We start from the raw sequence: 18,124 nt of genomic DNA, 5'->3' as shown, positions 1-18,124 counted from the left end.
TACGGGGCAGTACGGATGGTGTAATGGTTACATTACTGCCTCACAGCACTGAGGTCATGGGTTCTATTCCCACCATGTGTTATATATACGGGGCAGTATGGATGGTGTAATGGTTAGCATTACTGCCTCACAGCGCTGAGGTCATGGGTTCAATCCCCACCATGTGTTATATATACGGGGCAGTATGGATGGTGTAATGGTTACATTACTGCCTCACAGCACTGAGGTCATGGGTTCTATTCCCACCATGTGTTATATATACGGGGCAGTACGGATGGTGTAATGGTTACATTACTGCCTCACAGCACTGAGGTCATGGGTTCTATTCCCACCATGTGTTATATATACGGGGCAGTATGGATGGTGTAATGGTTAGCATTACTGCCTCACAGCGCTGAGGTCATGGGTTCAATCCCCACCATGTGTTATATATACGGGGCAGTATGGATGGTGTAATGGTTACATTACTGCCTCACAGCACTGAGGTCATGAGTTCTATTCCCACCATGTGTTATATATATACCGGGCAGTACGGATGGTGTAATGGTTACATTACTGCCTCACAGCACTGAGGTCATGGGTTCTATTCCCACCATGTGTTATATATACGGGGCAGTATGGATGGTGTAATGGTTAGCATTACTGCCTCACAGCGCTGAGGTCATGGGTTCAATCCCCACCATGTGTTATATATACGGGGCAGTATGGATGGTGTAATGGTTACATTACTGCCTCACAGCACTGAGGTCATGAGTTCTATTCCCACCATGTGTTATATATATACCGGGCAGTACGGATGGTGTAATGGTTACATTACTGCCTCACAGCGCTGAGGTCATGGGTTCTATCCCCACCATGTGTTATATATATGGGGCAGTACGGATGGTGTAATGGTTACATTACTGCCTCACAGCACTGAGGTCATGGGTTCTATTCCCACCATGTGTTATATATACAGGGCAGTACGGATGGTGTAATGGTTACATTACTGCCTCACAGCACTGAGGTCATGGGTTCTATTCCCACCATGTGTTATATATACAGGGCAGTACGGATGGTGTAATGGTTACATTACTGCCTCACAGCACTGAGGTCATGGGTTCTATCCCCACCATGTGTTATATATATGGGGCAGTACGGATGGTGTAATGGTTAGCATTACTGCCTCACAGCACTGAGGTCATGAGTTCTATTCCCACCATGTGTTATATATATACGGGGCAGCACGGATGGTGTAATGGTTAGCATTACTGCCTCACAGCACTGAGGTCATGGGTTCTATTCCCACCATGTGTTATATATACGGGGCAGTACGGATGGTGTAATGGTTAGCATTACTGCCTCACAGCACTGAGGTCATGAGTTCTATTCCCACCATGTGTTATATATATACTGGGCAGCACGGATGGTGTAATGGTTAGCATTACTGCCTCACAGCACTGAGGTCATGGGTTCTATCCCCACCATGTGTTATATATACGGGGCAGTACGGATGGTGTAATGGTTACATTGCTGCCTCACAGCACTGAGGTCATGGGTTCTATCCCCACCATGCGTTATATGTACAGGGCAGTACGGACAGTGTAATGGTTATAGCATTACTGCCTCACAGCGCTGAGGTCATGGGTTCTATAACCACCATGTGTTATATATACGGGGCAGTACGGATGGTGTAATGGTTACATTACTGCCTCACAGCGCAGAGGTCATGGGTTCTATACCCACCATGTGTTATATATATGGGGCAGTACGGATGGTGTAATGGTTAGCATTACTGCCTCACAGCACTGAGGTCATGAGTTCTATTCCCACCATGTGTTATATATACGGGGCAGCACGGATGGTGTAATGGTTAGCATTACTGCCTCACAGCACTGAGGTCATGGGTTCTATTCCCACGATGTGTTATATATACGGGGCAGTACGGATGGTGTAATGGTTAGCATTACTGCCTCACAGCACTGAGGTCATGAGTTCTATTCCCACCATGTGTTATATATATACTGGGCAGCACGGATGGTGTAATGGTTAGCATTACTGCCTCACAGCACTGAGGTCATGGGTTCTATCCCCACCATGTGTTATATATACGGGGCAGTACGGATGGTGTAATGGTTACATTGCTGCCTCACAGCGCTGAGGTCATGGGTTCTATCCCCACCATGCGTTATATGTACAGGGCAGTACGGACAGTGTAATGGTTATAGCATTACTGCCTCACAGCGCTGAGGTCATGGGTTCTATAACCACCATGTGTTATATATACGGGGCAGTACGGATGGTGTAATGGTTACATTACTGCCTCACAGCGCAGAGGTCATGGGTTCTATACCCACCATGTGTTATATATATGGGGCAGTACGGATGGTGTAATGGTTAGCATTACTGCCTCACAGCACTGAGGTCATGAGTTCTATTCCCACCATGTGTTATATATACGGGGCAGCACGGATGGTGTAATGGTTAGCATTACTGCCTCACAGCACTGAGGTCATGGGTTCTATTCCCACCATGTGTTATATATATGGGGCAGTACGGATGGTGTAATGGTTAGCATTACTGCCTCACAGCACTGAGGTCATGAGTTCTATTCCCACCATGTGTTATATATATACTGGGCAGCACGGATGGTGTAATGGTTAGCATTACTGCCTCACAGCACTGAGGTCATGGGTTCTATCCCCACCATGTGTTATATATACGGGGCAGTACGGATGGTGTAATGGTTACATTGCTGCCTCACAGCGCTGAGGTCATGGGTTCTATCCCCACCATGCGTTATATGTACAGGGCAGTACGGACAGTGTAATGGTTATAGCATTACTGCCTCACAGCGCTGAGGTCATAGGTTCTATCCCCACCATGTATTATATATACGGGGCAGTACGGATGGTGTAATGGCTAGCATTACTGCCTCACAGCGCTGAGATCATGGGTTCTATCCCCAAAATGTGTTATATATACGGGGCAGTACGGATGGTGTAATGGTTACATTACTGCCTCACAGCACTGAGGTCATGGGTTCTATCCCCACCATGTGTTATATATACAGGGCAGTACGGACGGTGTAATGGTTAGCATTACTGCCTCACAGCACTGAGGTCATGAGTTCGATCCCCACCATGGCCCTAACTGTGCGGAGTTTGTATATTCTCCCCGTGCTCGCATGGGCTTCCTCCGGATTCTCCGGTTTCCTCCCACAATCCAAAAATATACTGGTAGGTTATCTGGCTCCTAACAAAATGAACCCTAGAATGTCTGTGTGTGCATGTACATGTGGTAGGGAATATAGATTGTAAGCTCCACTGGGGCAGGGACTGATGTGAGTGTTCAAATATTCTCTGTACAGCGCTGCGAAATATGTGTGCGTTATATAAGTAACTGGTAATAAATAAATGACAATGCCGCCCTCAGAGATGATTTATGCAGTGATAGACTGTTAGGAGCTATTTGCTGGAGTAACAAGAAATGGTGGAAGAAACTTTCGGGGTGATTCAGCATGGCTCGTGAAATTGCTCATTACCGAGCGCCCGCCGGGTGAGTGAACATCCACCCCCTTTTGCCGAGCAGATGGCCGCACCTGCATGTGATTGGATGTGTGCACTGACACATGCAGCCGTACAGGTGAAAAATCCTTCGATGGTCGTCTGGTCGCAGATAAACGTCAGTCTGACTTATCTAGGACAGAGATGGCCAAACAGGGGGCGGGCTTCACCACGCCTGCATTCGCATGGGGATGCCAACCGTTTTTCTGGGCGCAGCCACCATTTTTTGTACGCATATCCAGCCATGCGCCAGCCCCATCTGCCCCCCTCTGTGTGAGCATCTCACTGGAGTCGTTTGTACAACGGCCCTGCACATGCGTATATATCTGCCTATACATGAGCGCAGAGCCGCACCATCCGTCCCCGGCATAAATATGCTGGGGAACGATCCGAGCTGAATCAGGCCCTTAGAGTATCGTGGCCATGTTCAGGACATGTCTCAGCCTGCATTTGTGATCTTGTACACCGAAAACCTGGCGCCAGTATCTCAAATTCTGCTACTATTTTGCATATCCACAGGGCTACTCAGACAGCCGACGTTCCCTGCATCTGCGCTGATGCTGCTAATGCATACATAGGGTCTGATTCATGGGCCTAATTCAGACTTGATCGCAGGGCAAATTTGTTCTCAAAATTTACAAAACCATGCTGCACTGCAGATGGGGCAGATGTAAGATGTCCAGAGACAGTAAAGGCCCATACATACTAGTCGATGTTTAGCTCAAAGCAGTTCACACTGTGCAGAAATGCCCAGTGTGTACAGCAGAGATGAGCAGAAAGGGCCAGTGTGTACGGCCGGGTGATGAGCAGAAATGCCCACTGTGTATGGCCGGGCGATGAGCAGAAATGCCCAGTGTGTATGGCCGGGCGATGAGCAGAAATGCCCAGTGTGTATGGCTGGGAGATGAGCAGAAATGCCCAGCGTGTATGGCCGGGCGATGAGCAGAAATGCCCAGTGTATATGGCCGGGTGATGAGCAGAAATGCCCAGTGTGTATGGCCGGGCGATGAGCAGAAATGCCCAGTGTGTATGGCCGGGCGATGACCAGAAATGCCCAGTGTGTACGGCCGGGCGATGAGCAGAAATGCCCAGTGTGTATGGCCGGACGATGACCAGAAATGCCCAGCGTGTATGGCCGGGCGATGACCAGAAATGCCCAGCGTGTACGGCCGGACGATGAGCAGAAATGCCCAGTGTGTACGGCCGGGCGATGACCAGAAATGCCCAGCGTGTACGGCCGGACGATGAGCAGAAATGCCCAGCGTGTATGGCCGGGCGATGAGCAGAAATGCCCAGTGTGTACGGCCGGGCGATGAGCAGAAATGGCCAGTGTGTATGGCCGGGCGATGAGCAGAAATGCCCAGTGTGTATGGCCGGACGATGACCAGAAATGCCCAGTGTGTATGGCCGGACGATGACCAGAAATGCCCAGTGTGTATGGCCGGGCGATGACCAGAAATGCCCAGTGTGTATGGCCGGGCGATGAGCAGAAATGCCCAGTGTGTACGGCCGGGCGATGAGCAGAAATGCCCAGTGTGTACGGCCGGGCGATGAGCAGAAATGCCCAGTGTGTACGGCCGGGCGATGAACAGAAATGCCCAGTGTGTACGGCCGGGCGATGAGCAGAAATGCCCAGTGTGTACGGCCGGGCGATGAACAGAAATGCCCAGTGTGTACGGCCGGGCGATGAGCAGAAATGCCCAGTGTGTACGGCCGGGCGATGAGCAGAAATGCCCAGTGTGTACGGCCGGGCGATGAGCAGAAATGCCCAGTGTGTACGGCCGGGCGATGAGCAGAAATGCCCAGTGTGTACGGCCGGGCGATGAGCAGAAATGCCCAGTGTGTACGGCCGGGCAATGAGCAGAAATGCCCAGTGTGTACGGCCGGGCGATGAACAGAAATGCCCAGTGTGTACGGCCGGGCGATGAGCAGAAATGCCCAGTGTGTACGGCCGGGCGATGAACAGAAATGCCCAGTGTGTACGGCCGGGCGATGAGCAGAAATGCCCAGTGTGTACGGCCGGGCGATGAGCAGAAATGCCCAGTGTGTACGGCCGGGCGATGACCAGAAATGCCCAGTGTGTATGGCGGGGTGATGAGCAGAAATGCCCAGTGTGTATGGGCGGGCGATGAGCAGAAATGCCCAGTGTGTACGGTCGGGCGATGAGCAGAAATACCCAGTGTGTACGGCCGGGCGATGACCAGAAATGCCCAGCGTGTACGGCCGGGCGATGAGCAGAAATGCCCAGCGTGTACGGCCGGGCGATGAGCAGAAATGCCCAGCGTGTACGGCCGGGCGATGAGCAGAAATGCCCAGCGTGTACGGCCGGGCGATGAGCAGAAATGCCCAGTGTGTATGGCCGGGCGATGACCAGAAATGCCCAGTGTTTACGGCCGGGCGATGAGCAGAAATGCCCAGTGTGTACGGCCGGGTGATGACCAGATATGCCCAGTGTGTATGGCCGGGTGATGACCAGATATGCCCAGTGTGTATGGCCGGGCGATGAGCAGAAATACCCAGTGTGTACGGCCGGGCGATGACCAGAAATGCCCAGTGTGTACGGCCGGGCGATGAGCAGAAATGCCCAGTGTGTACGGCCGGGCGATGAGCAGAAATGCCCAGTGTGTATGGCCGGGCGATGACCAGAAATGCCCAGCGTGTATGGCCGGGCGATGAGCAGAAATGCCCAGCGTGTATGGCCGGGCGATGAGCAGAAATGCCCAGCGTGTATGGCCGGGCGATGAGCAGAAATGCCCAGTGTGTACGGCCGGGCGATGACCAGAAATGCCCAGTGTGTATGGCCGGGCAATGAGCAGAAATGCCCAGTGTGTACGGCCGGGCGATGAGCAGAAATGCCCAGCGTGTATGGCCGGGCGATGACCAGAAATGCCCAGCGTGTACGGCCGGGCGATGACCAGAAATGCCCAGTGTGTACGGCCGGGCGCTGAGCAGAAATGCCCAGTGTGTACGGCCGGGCGATGAGCAGAAATGCCCAGTGTGTATGGCCGGGCGATGAGCAGAAATGCCCAATGTGTACGGCCGGGCGATGAGCAGAAATGCCCAGTGTGTACGGCCGGGGGCAATGAGCAGAAATGCCCAGTTTGTATGGCCAGGCGATGAGCAGAAATGCCCAGTGTGTATGGCCGGGCGATGACCAGAAGTACCCAGTGTGTATGGCCGGCGATGAGCAGAAATGCCCAGTGTGTATGGCCGGCGATGAGCAGAAATGCCCAGCGTGTATGGCCGGGCGATGACCAGAAATGCCCAGTGTGTATGGCCGGGCGATGACCAGAAATGCCCAGTGTGTACGGCCGGCGATGAGCAGAAATGCCCAGTGTGTACGGCCGGGGGCAATGAGCAGAAATGCCCAGTTTGTATGGCCGGGGGCAATGAGCAGAAATGCCCAGTTTGTATGGCCAGGCGATGAGCAGAAATGCCCAGTGTGTATGGCCGGGCGATGACCAGAAGTACCCAGTTTGTACGGCCAGGCGATGAGCAGAAATGCGCAGTGTGTACGGCAGGGCGATGAGCAGAAATGCCCAGTGTGTACGGCCGGGCGATGAGCAGAAATGCCCAGTGTGTATGGCCGGGCGATGACCAGAAGTACCCAGTGTGTATGGCCGGGCGATGACCAGAAATGCCCAGTGTGTATGGCCGGCGATGAGCAGAAATGCCCAGTGTGTATGGCCGGGTGATGACCAGATATGCCCAGTGTGTATGGCCGGGCGATGAGCAAAAATGCCCAGTGTGTACGGCCGGGCGATGAGCAGAAATGCCCAGTGTGTACGGCCGGGCGATGAGCAGAAATGCCCAGTGTGTATGGCCGGGCGATGAGCAGAAATGCCCAGTGTGTATGGCCGGGCGATGAGCAGAAATGCCCAGTGTGTATGGCCGGGCGATGAGTAGAAATGCCCAGCGTGTACGGCCGGGCGATGAGCAGAAATGCCCAGTGTGTATGGCCGGGCGATGACCAGAAATGCCCAGTGTGTACGGTCGGGCGATGAGCAGAAATGCCCAGTGTGTACGGCCGGGCGATGACCAGAAATGCCCAGTGTGTATGGCCGGGTGATGACCAGAAATGCCCAGTGTGTACGGCCGGGCGATGACCAGAAATGCCCAGTGTGTACGGCCGGACGATGAGCAGAAATGCCCAGTGTGTATGGCCGGGTAATGACCAGAAATGCCCAGTGTGTATGGCCGGGCGATGAGCAGAAATGCCCAGTGTGTACGGCCGGGCGATGAGCAGAAATGCCCAGTGTGTATGGCCGGGCGATGAGCAGAAATGCCCAGTGTGTATGGCCGGGCGATGAGTAGAAATGCCCAGCGTGTATGCTATACTTCAGGGGTGTCAAACTCAAATTCATCCGGGGCCGCATCAGCAGTTTGGTCACCCTCAAAGGGCCGGTTGTATCTGTAGGACTATGTGTCCACTCTTTATTATCATAATAGTGTCCTTCATACAAGTATGTCCCATATAATACAACTGTAACTCAGCAGTAGCATTTCCCTCCTGCTATAGCTGTGAACTGCAGTGCATTAGGGCACACGCTGCCTGCACAGGGGGGCAGCACTCAGTCTTAGGGCATATGTCCTGCTTATTATCATGGGACACAGCAATTAATGATGGGCTGCAATGTGCCAGTGCACACACACACACATAGGCAGAGAGTTTGACACTTACCCGCTCTGATGTGTCCACTCCAGTCTGAGCTGCTCCACCACCAAGGACACAGCTGCGCTCTCACACAGGCGCATTTCCCCCTCTCTCCTGTGAGTAGCGCTCCTCGCACTATCTATCCAGGAGTGGGGGGCAGCGTGTTCCCGGTCACTGTGCAGTGCACACTCAGCAGTAAGTGACCTGGAGCGCACAGCAGCAGCAGCACCATTCACCACAACGGACCTGCTCTTTCCTCTCTCTGGCTCCTATACAGCAGGTGGGAGCAGAGGAGGGGTTGACGACCGGCGGCACTGCGCTAGAGGGCAGACGTTCTCTCGCTTGTAGGCTGCCGCGCATGCGCTGAAGAGGCGGCTTTCTTGTTTAAAAAAAAATCGAGAATAAAAGGTGAAGGCTGGCGGCGGCTGCGCGGGCCACATGAAGAGGTCTGGCGGGCCGGATTTGGCCCGCGGGCCTTGTGTTTGACACAATGAAGATTCCATCCTAAATAAAGTATTTAAAAAACAACAACCAAGAATCACCTTCAAAACGAATACTAACTTGGGCAATATAATAGCACCAAGTATGCTAAAAACTGAACCAATCCTTAAACCTGATATTTTGTTACCCTGTAACCCATTAGAGAACTAGAAATGTAATAAAACAAGATGTCTAACCTGTGATTACATGACTAACAGGACACAAACTATCAAATAAAACGTCAGTGATGACATCAGTTTTATTGAAATAAAAAAATTCATTAACTGTGAGCCCAACTATTGTGTGTACGTGTTCCTATGTCCGTGTTCACTACAGTACATAGGGAGAACGAGAACTCTAAAAAATCGATTTATGCTGCTTTCCCACTGCCTAAACGGGTAAAGACCAGGTATTTGTAAACGGGTCTTTAAACGGGTAAGAGCTATAAAGACCCTTTCCCACTGCAGCTCTTAAACAGTAATTTGCCATTTAAATGCCGTTTTTGTCACATTCACATATACCCGATTAAGCAGGGTTGCCGACTTTTAAATGCTCCTCTCCAGGAGAAGCCCGGAGAGGAGACTTTCCTTACCCGATCGGGGGGCTGGGCTTGACTGTGACGTCATTAAGCCCCACCCCCATTACGGGAAATAGGAGAAATGACTGATCTCCATGGAGGGGGCGGGGCTAAAATGACACGATTGTGCCATTTTAGCTCTGCCCCCTCCTCTGAGACCCGCGGATTGCGGCATTTACATGCCGCGATTCGGGGGCTCAGGGGGGTCCCCCAGATTCCGGGAGGGTTGCCCACCCTTCCGGGGGGCCGGGAGAGGGACCCGATTTTTGGGAGACTCCCGGGAAGGTCGGCAACCCTGCGTTTAAGCAACCTGTTTAAACCCATAGTAAACATGTACTGTCATATAGAATGGACTTTTCTGCCCCCACAGGCCCACACTGATGACGTTTTGAGAGAACAAATGGAGGGGGTGGGGAGTGGTCTGATCAGTGTTGCAATAATGGCAGACAGAACACATGTCTCTGCTGATTTCATGGTTGGTTCTCATACCTCCCAACTTTGTGAGACGAGCCGGCGGGACGCTGCTGCTGCTTTCGGGGGACTTGGCCTATACTCGCGGCTCCCCCGCGAGGCCACGCCCCCATTTTGCCGCTATGGGGGCATGACCCAGAGGCTCTGTGAGCCTCTAGCCATGCCCCCAGCCCCCTGGCTGCGGGAATAGACGCTGTGCGCATACGCACAGCGTTTATTCCCCTCTGCTTAGCAGCTGACAGGGGGGGACTCCCAACAGCCCCCCCACACCGCGGGACACTGCCGCCCGCGGGTGGGACAGCGGGACAGGCCCTGATAATCGGGACTGTCCCGCTAAAATCGGGACTGTTGGGAGGTACGGGTTCTGCTGTTGTGCTGCTGAATTCAGCATGTCATCGTTTCAATGCCTTCAGCTTATTTATAGTTTGCGTAGTGGTTCTTATAAATCCTGATGCTGCCATCATATTGCTGATATTACGGTATATTGCAGCATCCTTTACCGTACCGGTCATCTGACACATGATTTTTTCTTCCCCACGAATTCGAAGGAGTTCCCTGATCTCCTCCTCTGTCCAACTGGGCATGGTAGGAGAAAGTAAACAGCAGTACAGCACAAAAACGTTTTAGCTCTTCTCTGTCTACTGTCTGCTGTGATTTCTTCCTGGATTCCCTGCCGCGAATGGGAAATAGCGGAGCCGTTTATTAAATATGTTATCTAATGAGCCGCTAATTAAATATGCGCATATTTAAGGAACGGCTCCGCCGATGAAATGACAATCTCCTAATGGACCTTCCTCCGCGTCCTCCTCCTGAGCACGGACGCGCTGCCCGGATCCCCAGTGCCCCCGCTGTCTGTGCACCTGCCTCCTCCTGCATAATGCTTTCAGCAATCAGTCTGGGACCTGCCGACTAGGAGCCCTTGAATGCCCGCTGCCTACCCTGCCTACCATGCTGCCCGGATGCAAGGTACCAACTGCAAGGTACCAGAGGAGGGGGGGAGGGGGGAGCAAGCTACCAGGGCAGGTGGGAGGGGGTACCAGGGCAGGGGGGGAGGGGGTACCAGGGTAGCAGGGGAAGCGAGGGTACCAGCTGGCAGGTACGGGGGGGAGGGGGGGGGGCAGGACAGGTACCAGGGGACACGAGGGGTTTAAACGGTATTACTGCAATGTGAATGGTACTTAAACGGTATTTAAAACGGTAATCTACTGCAATGTGAAAGCTAATACCGTTTTAAATACCATTTAAAAATACCGGTTCTTAAAATGGCTTGGCAGTGGAAAAGCAGCATAAATAAGGTTGGTACACATTGGGGGAAATTTAATAGGATAAAGATTCAGAAAGTGAGAGATTTGGTAAGAAATCTCCCAGGTTTTGCAGTGTAAATGATTGCCACTTTAAAAAAAACCTGGAGATTTCTTACCAAATCTCTCACTTTCTGAATCTCTCACTTCCTATTAAATTTCGCTCAAGATGTCCCGAGACACTTTACTCACTATCATAATGGGGATCCAAAGGGTCTAACAATTACAGGAGTAGAACAATTCTCTGTGACCAGGGGCCTTATTTTGGTTCATTCTTTCTGACAAAATCCTTCTTAGATGGACAAAACCATGTGCACTGCAGGGGGGGGGGGGGGGCAGATGTAACATGTGCAGAGAGAATTAGATTTGGGTGAGTAATTTTGTTTCTGTGCAGGGAAAATACTGACTGCTTTATTTTTACACTGCAATATAGATCTCACTTTGAAGTAAAACCCCACCCAAATCTAATTCTCTCTGCACAAGTAACACCTGCCCCACCTGCAGTGCACATGGTTTTGCCCATCTAAGAAGGATTTTGTCAGAAAGAATGAACCAAAATAAGGCCCCAGGAGAGGAGGCAACAGATTCAAACAATTATGTCTAGGGGAATCATCCTGGATTTTTAAAATGGAAACACTGGGTGAGACCATCTGGTTCTCCCCTATCGATGTCAAAACTATTCGATATCGGCCATAAACCATCAATAATTTATAATCATCGCCTACCCCCCCTACCCCTACCAGGGAAGGCCACCCGGACACTTAATCATCCAGCGGCTCTCATACATAGACACGCCAGCCCTTTGACACAGCCTGCATCTTCACAGTTCTGTCGCCAGCAGAGAAACCCTGGTACTCACCAGCACACCATCCACGAACTCCACTGCCCTCCTGCCAACGCCCCCACTGTCAGCGGTCAGAACACTGAGATCCCCATATTGAAGCAGATCTCAAGTTCAGTGCTGCTGTTGACTTACCAGTCAATCATCGGAGGATCCTAGTGCTCCGTGCAGTGAGTATTCACTATCCTGAAAAGGATCATATCCATTGCTTCTATCACACTAGACATTTCCCCTCTTATTAGACGGGATGCCGGCCTCACAGCTGATCATTAAGAGTTTGGGAACTTTTCTGGATAATTATTGAAGAATTTGACCTGAACCAAGGACCTTATTGTGGCTTATCAAGCTTATACTTTCACGATCATTATGAAAAATAAGTGTATTGCAATATTATGACCCGTTATGTATGTTGCATTGTAACATACCTCCCAACAGTCCCGATTTTATCGGGACAGTCCCGATTGTCAGGGGCTGTCCCGATGTCCCACCCGCGGGCGGCAGTGTCCCGCGGTGTGGGGGGGGCTGTTGGGAGTCCCCCCTGTCGGCTGCTAAGCAGCGGGGAATGAACGCTGTGCGCATGCGCACAGCGTCTATTCCCGCAGCCAGGGGGCTGGGGGCATGGCTAGAGGCTCACAGAGCCTCTGGGTCATGCCCCCATAGCGGCAAAATGGGGGCGTGGCCTCGCGGGGAGCCGCGAGTATAGAGAGATACTATACTTGGTAAAGTGCTGGCAAATGGTGCTGATGATTCAATGTAAATGACCCGGGTTATGGTTTTTTTTCCTTTTTTACACCAAGCCCTGGCCCGGACTGGAGCGGAAATAATCCGGGTCGCGGCTCTGGTGTAAAAGGGGTATAAGTTTGAAGAACATTGATGGTTTAAAGATATTACACTAGAGGGCGCTCGCCTCTTCTTAATACATGTCAGAACCTACAAAATATCAATAGTGTAAGTGGAGCAGGAAAATGTGCTAACAAAATAGTTCACCAGAAGGAACTAACAGAGGGTGAAAAGGGGTCATCAGAGGCTGCTGGATCGGAGGTTATTAGTGTGAGAAGCATGGTGGGTATTAGGAAGGACCCTAAATGTGTCTTTTGTTATAAATGCGTGGAAGAACAGTCATTGCAGGAATGCACCTTGCCAAGGAAGAGCCCTAAATCTGCACCTCAAAGACTGGAGAGTGCTAACCAGGGAACAGGGGTGGTTCCATGTTTACCACTGCTGAGGGGAGAAGTCGCATCTGATCCCCCTTGAGCCACCCGGGACCTTCGCGAGCAGCATAATCGATTGTGATACATCATCGCATGCCTTCCTTCTGCATGTTAAGTATCACCGGGACTATGTAAAAACCGGACCACACTCCGGACCGCCGGACAGGACATCAAAATCTGCAGTCCGGAGCTTGTAGGGTCCGGTCCGGGGGGTGTCCTGTCCGGGGGGGTGTCTTGTCCGGGGGGTCCCTGTGATAGATATCACCAGGGACATGGGGGAGGGGAGATTACAGCCTCCCCGTGTGGTCCGGACTGTCCGGTTTTTGCTACATGCCCGGACCATACAGGGAGGCTTTATTCTACCGCTCCTCCTCTACCTGGTGACAGGTGTCACAGGAAGCCCCCCGGACAGGACACCCTCGGACAGGACACCCCCCCCCGGACCAGAGGCTACAAGCTCCAAAATGCAAAGTTTGTTGTCCAGTCCGGGGGTTTTGTCATGGTCCGGTTTTCACCCATACCCAGTATCACCAGCGATCTCGTTCCCTGCTGCCGGGAGGGGGCTCGACTTTCCAGGTCAGCCTCCTGGGCCCTGGAATGGTGGACAAGTACCCCCTCCTGCCCCTTTTATGTCCTGCTGTCGGCCCAGGACCCGCCCCCCCCCCCCCCCCCACCACCACACACACACACTTCACGGAGCAAGTGTGATTTCGTCCAATTTCACCCAATTTCTCAGCCCGATCAACTGGACTAGTACTAGTATACCACCTCCCAACTGTCCAGCTTTCCACAGGAACATACTGGTTTTTGGGGACGTTCCCGCATCCTGCCCGGGGCCGCCAGTATCCCACGACAGGGGGGCAGTTGGGAGTTCCCCGCCTGGTAGGGATAGACGCATGCAGATGGGCAAAAAATGGGGGGGGGGGGGGGGGGGGGGGGGCTTGTAATTGTTGCTTGTAGCAGTGGCGAGTATGCTTGGCAGATTTCAGAGCATGCCATCCACCTGGCGATAGGGACATTGCAGACTCAACCATGTATGTTTTACAATTCGATGTTATAATTTCATTGTTTGGCGCCATAAATGGTAATGAACCAATAGTGTTGCGATGGTAGCCTTAAAAAAAAATGCAAAAAACCGAAAAGCTACGTCAATGGCTGCAGCTTTTTGCGCGCTCCAGACAACAATGCCCCCAGCTAGCCCCTATCCGGGCCGGGCCGGGCCACGTTTCCAGTCCCGTCCCAGGCCAGCCTGCCATCATTACACTGCGCATGCGCTTGGAGCGCAGCCCATTACACTGCGCATGCGCTAGAAGCTCACTCATGTAATGCCACGTAACTACGTCACCAGCGTTGCAGGACCTGAGCAGAGGCTGTTCCGCAGGTTGCCTGCGCATACAACGAATATTACTGTGTTCCTGGCAGTGACCCGGGTGTCTCTCCCTCAGTGTGTACGGTCATACGGCGGCCTCCTGGCAATCATTTCATAGGCTATCGGGCGGATAACACAGGCCTGCGCACGCATATCAAAGGCAGGTGTGCGGGCAGCCCCGGCTCCGGGGTCCTTCCTGTACAGCGGCCTGATCATGGCGACCGATAAGATGTCCACCAAGAATTTTCGCGTCAGCGACGGAGACTGGGTCTGTGCGGATAAGAAGTAAGGCCGAAGCCGGGGGAACGGGAAGCGGTGCCGGGTACAGCGGTGTTGGATGGCGGAGGCCGGGGAGTAAGGGGAGGGAAGTGCGGCCTGTGCTGGGGTCACCCCACAGAGGAGGGCGCACAGTGCCCTGCTATAGCCTGCAGCCAGTTACACCTATATGTATGATATGATTACGCCCATGTTATACCCAATAGTGGAGGCAGAGCGAGATATATCTGGTGCACTATATAACATGGGGGGGTATGTATAATGTTCTGCGTCCCCTATAGGGTATAGATATATTATATAGCTATGCATCCCCTATGTGGTATACCAGGGGGGGTATATATTATATTGCTCAGCATATGTTTTGGGGTATATTATGGGGGATATATTATAGTGCTCTGCATACACTATGGGGTAGTACATGGGGGATATATTATAGTGCTCTGCATACACTATGGGGTAGTACATGGGGGATATATTATAGTGTTCTGCATACACTATGGGGTAGTACATGGGGGATATATTATAGTGCTCTGCATACACTGTGGGGTATTACATGGGGGATATATTATAGTGCTCTGCATACACTGTGGGGTAGTACATGGGGGATATATTATAGTGCTCTGCATACACTGTGGGGTAGTACATGGGGGATATATTATAGTGCCCTGCATACACTGTGGGGTAGTACATGGGGGATATATTATAGTGCCCTGCATACACTGTGGGGTATTACATGGGGGATATATTATAGTGCTCTGCATACACTGTGGGGTAGTACATGGGGGATATATTATAGTGCTCTGCATACACTGTGGGGTAGTACATGGGGGATATATTATAGTGCTCTGCATACACTGTGGGGTAGTACATGGGGGATATATTATACTGCTCTGCATACACTATGGGGTATTACATGGGGGATATATTATAGTGCTCTGCATACACTGTGGGGTAGTACATGGGGGATATATTATAGTGCTCTGCATACACTGTGGGGTAGTACATGGGGGATATATTATAGTGCTCTGCATACACTGTGGGGTAGTACATGGGGGATATATTATAGTGCTCTGCATACACTGTGGGGTAGTACATGGGGGATATATTATAGTGCTCTGCATACACTGTGGGGTATTACATGGGGATATATTATAGTGCTCTGCATACACTGTGGGGTAGTACATGGGGGATATATTATAGTGCTCTGCATACACTGTGGGGTAGTACATGGGGGATATATTATAGTGCTCTGCATACACTGTGGGGTAGTACATGGGGGATATATTATAGTGCTCTGCATACACTGGGGTAGTACATGGGGGATATATTATAGTGCTCTGCATACACTGTGGGGTAGTACATGGGGGATATATTATAGTGCTCTGCATACACTGTGGGGTAGTACATGGGGGATATATTATAGTGCTCTGCATACACTGTGGGGTAGTACATGGGGGATATATACTATAGTGCTCTGCACACACTGTGGGGTAGTACATGGGGGATATATTATAGTGCTCTGCATACACTGTGGGGTAGTACATGGGGGATATATTATAGTGCTCTGCATACACTGTGGGGTATAACATGGGGATATATTATAGTGCTCTGCATACACTGTGGGGTAGTACATGGGGGATATACTATAGTGCTCTGCACACACTGTGGGGTAGTACATGGGGGATATATTATAGTGCTCTGCATACACTGTGGGGGATATATACTATAGTGCTCTGCACACACTGTGGGGTAGTACATGGGGGATATATTATAGTGCTCTGCATACACTGTGGGGGATATATACTATAGTGCTCTGCACACACTGTGGGGTAGTACATGGGGGATATATTATAGTGCTCTGCATACGCTGTGGGGTAGTACATGGGGGATATATTATAGTGCTCTGCACACGCTGTGGGGTAGTACATGGGGGATATATTATAGTGCTCTGCACACGCTGTGGGGTAGTACATGGGGGATATATTATAGTGCTCTGCACACACAGTGGGGTAGTACATGGGGGATATACTATAGTGCTCTGCATACACTGTGGGGTAGTACATGGGGGATATATTATAGTGCTCTGCATACACTGTGGGGTAGTACATGGGGGATATATTATAGTGCTCTGCATACACTGTGGGGTAGTACATGGGGGATATATTATAGTGCTCTGCATACACTGTGGGGTAGTACATGGGGGATATATTATACTGCTCTGCATACACTGTGGGGTAGTACATGGGGGATATATATTATAGTGCTCTGCATACACTGTGGGGTAGTACATGGGGGGGATATATTATAGTGCTCTGCATACACTGTGGGGTAGTACATGGGGGATATATTATAGTGCTCTGCATACACTGTGGGGTAGTACATGGGGGATATATTATAGTGCTCTGCATACACTGTGGGGTAGTACATGGGGGATATATATTATAGTGCTCTGCATACACTGTGGGGTAGTACATGGGGGGGATATATTATAGTGCTCTGCATACACTGTGGGGTAGTACATGGGGGATATATTATAGTGCTCTGCATACACTGTGGGGTAGTACATGGGGGATATATTATAGTGCTCTGCATACACTGTGGGGTACATGGGGGATATACTATAGTGCTCTGCACACACTGTGGGGTAGTACATGGGGGATATATTATAGTGCTCCGCATACACTGTGGGGGATATATACTATAGTGCTCTGCACACACTGTGGGGTAGTACATGGGGGATATATATTATAGTGCTCCGCATACACTGTGGGGGATATATACTATAGTGCTCTGCACACACACTGTGGGGTAGTACATGGGGGATATATTATAGTGCTCTGCACACACTGTGGGGTAGTACATGGGGGATATATACTATAGTGCTCTGCACACACTGTGGGGTAGTACATGGGGGATATATATTATAGTGCTCCGCATACACTATGGGGATATAAATATAAATATATTGCCCTGCATACACTATGGGTTATCTAAATATACATATTATATCTCTCCCCCCCCCCCCCCCTTGCACATAGAAAGGGGTGTGGTTAGGCTTAGGCCATGGAGTATGGGTTTGGGCTCACCCCTGTTCAGATTCCCTCCATCGGTATGCTGAACGCTGGCATCGCCACCGCCAGTCATCTATATGTATCCCGCAAATGGGGCCTACACACATAGCGATCCCTGGGCATTTTCTAAGCGGTCTCGCTTGATTACTAAGAAAATGCCCCTACATCGCTCCGTGTGTAGGAGCATAGCGTTGCGCTGCCCCGCAGATGTCTATTGCACCTGCAATTAATATCCAGCGCGCTGGATAAATCTGGTTAATCGCTGGGGTCAGGGCCAGTGTTCTCGTGGAAACTGGGGCCCTGACCGATCGCTCAGCGGCACATCACT

General features: G+C 51.2%; 1 protein-coding gene across 3 annotated transcripts in view; it reads left to right on the top strand.

Moving 5' to 3' along the window:
* The window catches only part of ZRANB2 (zinc finger RANBP2-type containing 2), a 232,149-nt gene that overhangs the window by 201,867 nt on the left and 12,158 nt on the right, over positions 1–18,124 (top strand). Inside the window, exon 1 of one of the 3 annotated variants that reach the window (XM_083157754.1) lies at positions 14,501–14,734. The exons of the other annotated variants lie outside the window; for them this stretch is intronic. Coding sequence (XP_083013880.1) covers positions 14,664–14,734 — 71 coding nt within the window. The 5' untranslated portion in view covers positions 14,501–14,663. Of the gene's footprint in view, positions 1–14,500; positions 14,735–18,124 lie in introns of those variants that run through there. 3 annotated transcript variants of the gene reach the window in all.

This window comes from Crinia signifera, chromosome 8 (genome assembly GCF_055691185.1).
Source record: "Crinia signifera chromosome 8, ASM5569118v1, whole genome shotgun sequence".
Classification (NCBI taxonomy): domain Eukaryota; kingdom Metazoa; phylum Chordata; class Amphibia; order Anura; family Myobatrachidae; genus Crinia; species Crinia signifera.
This window is presented reverse-complemented; position numbering and strand designations above follow the sequence as displayed.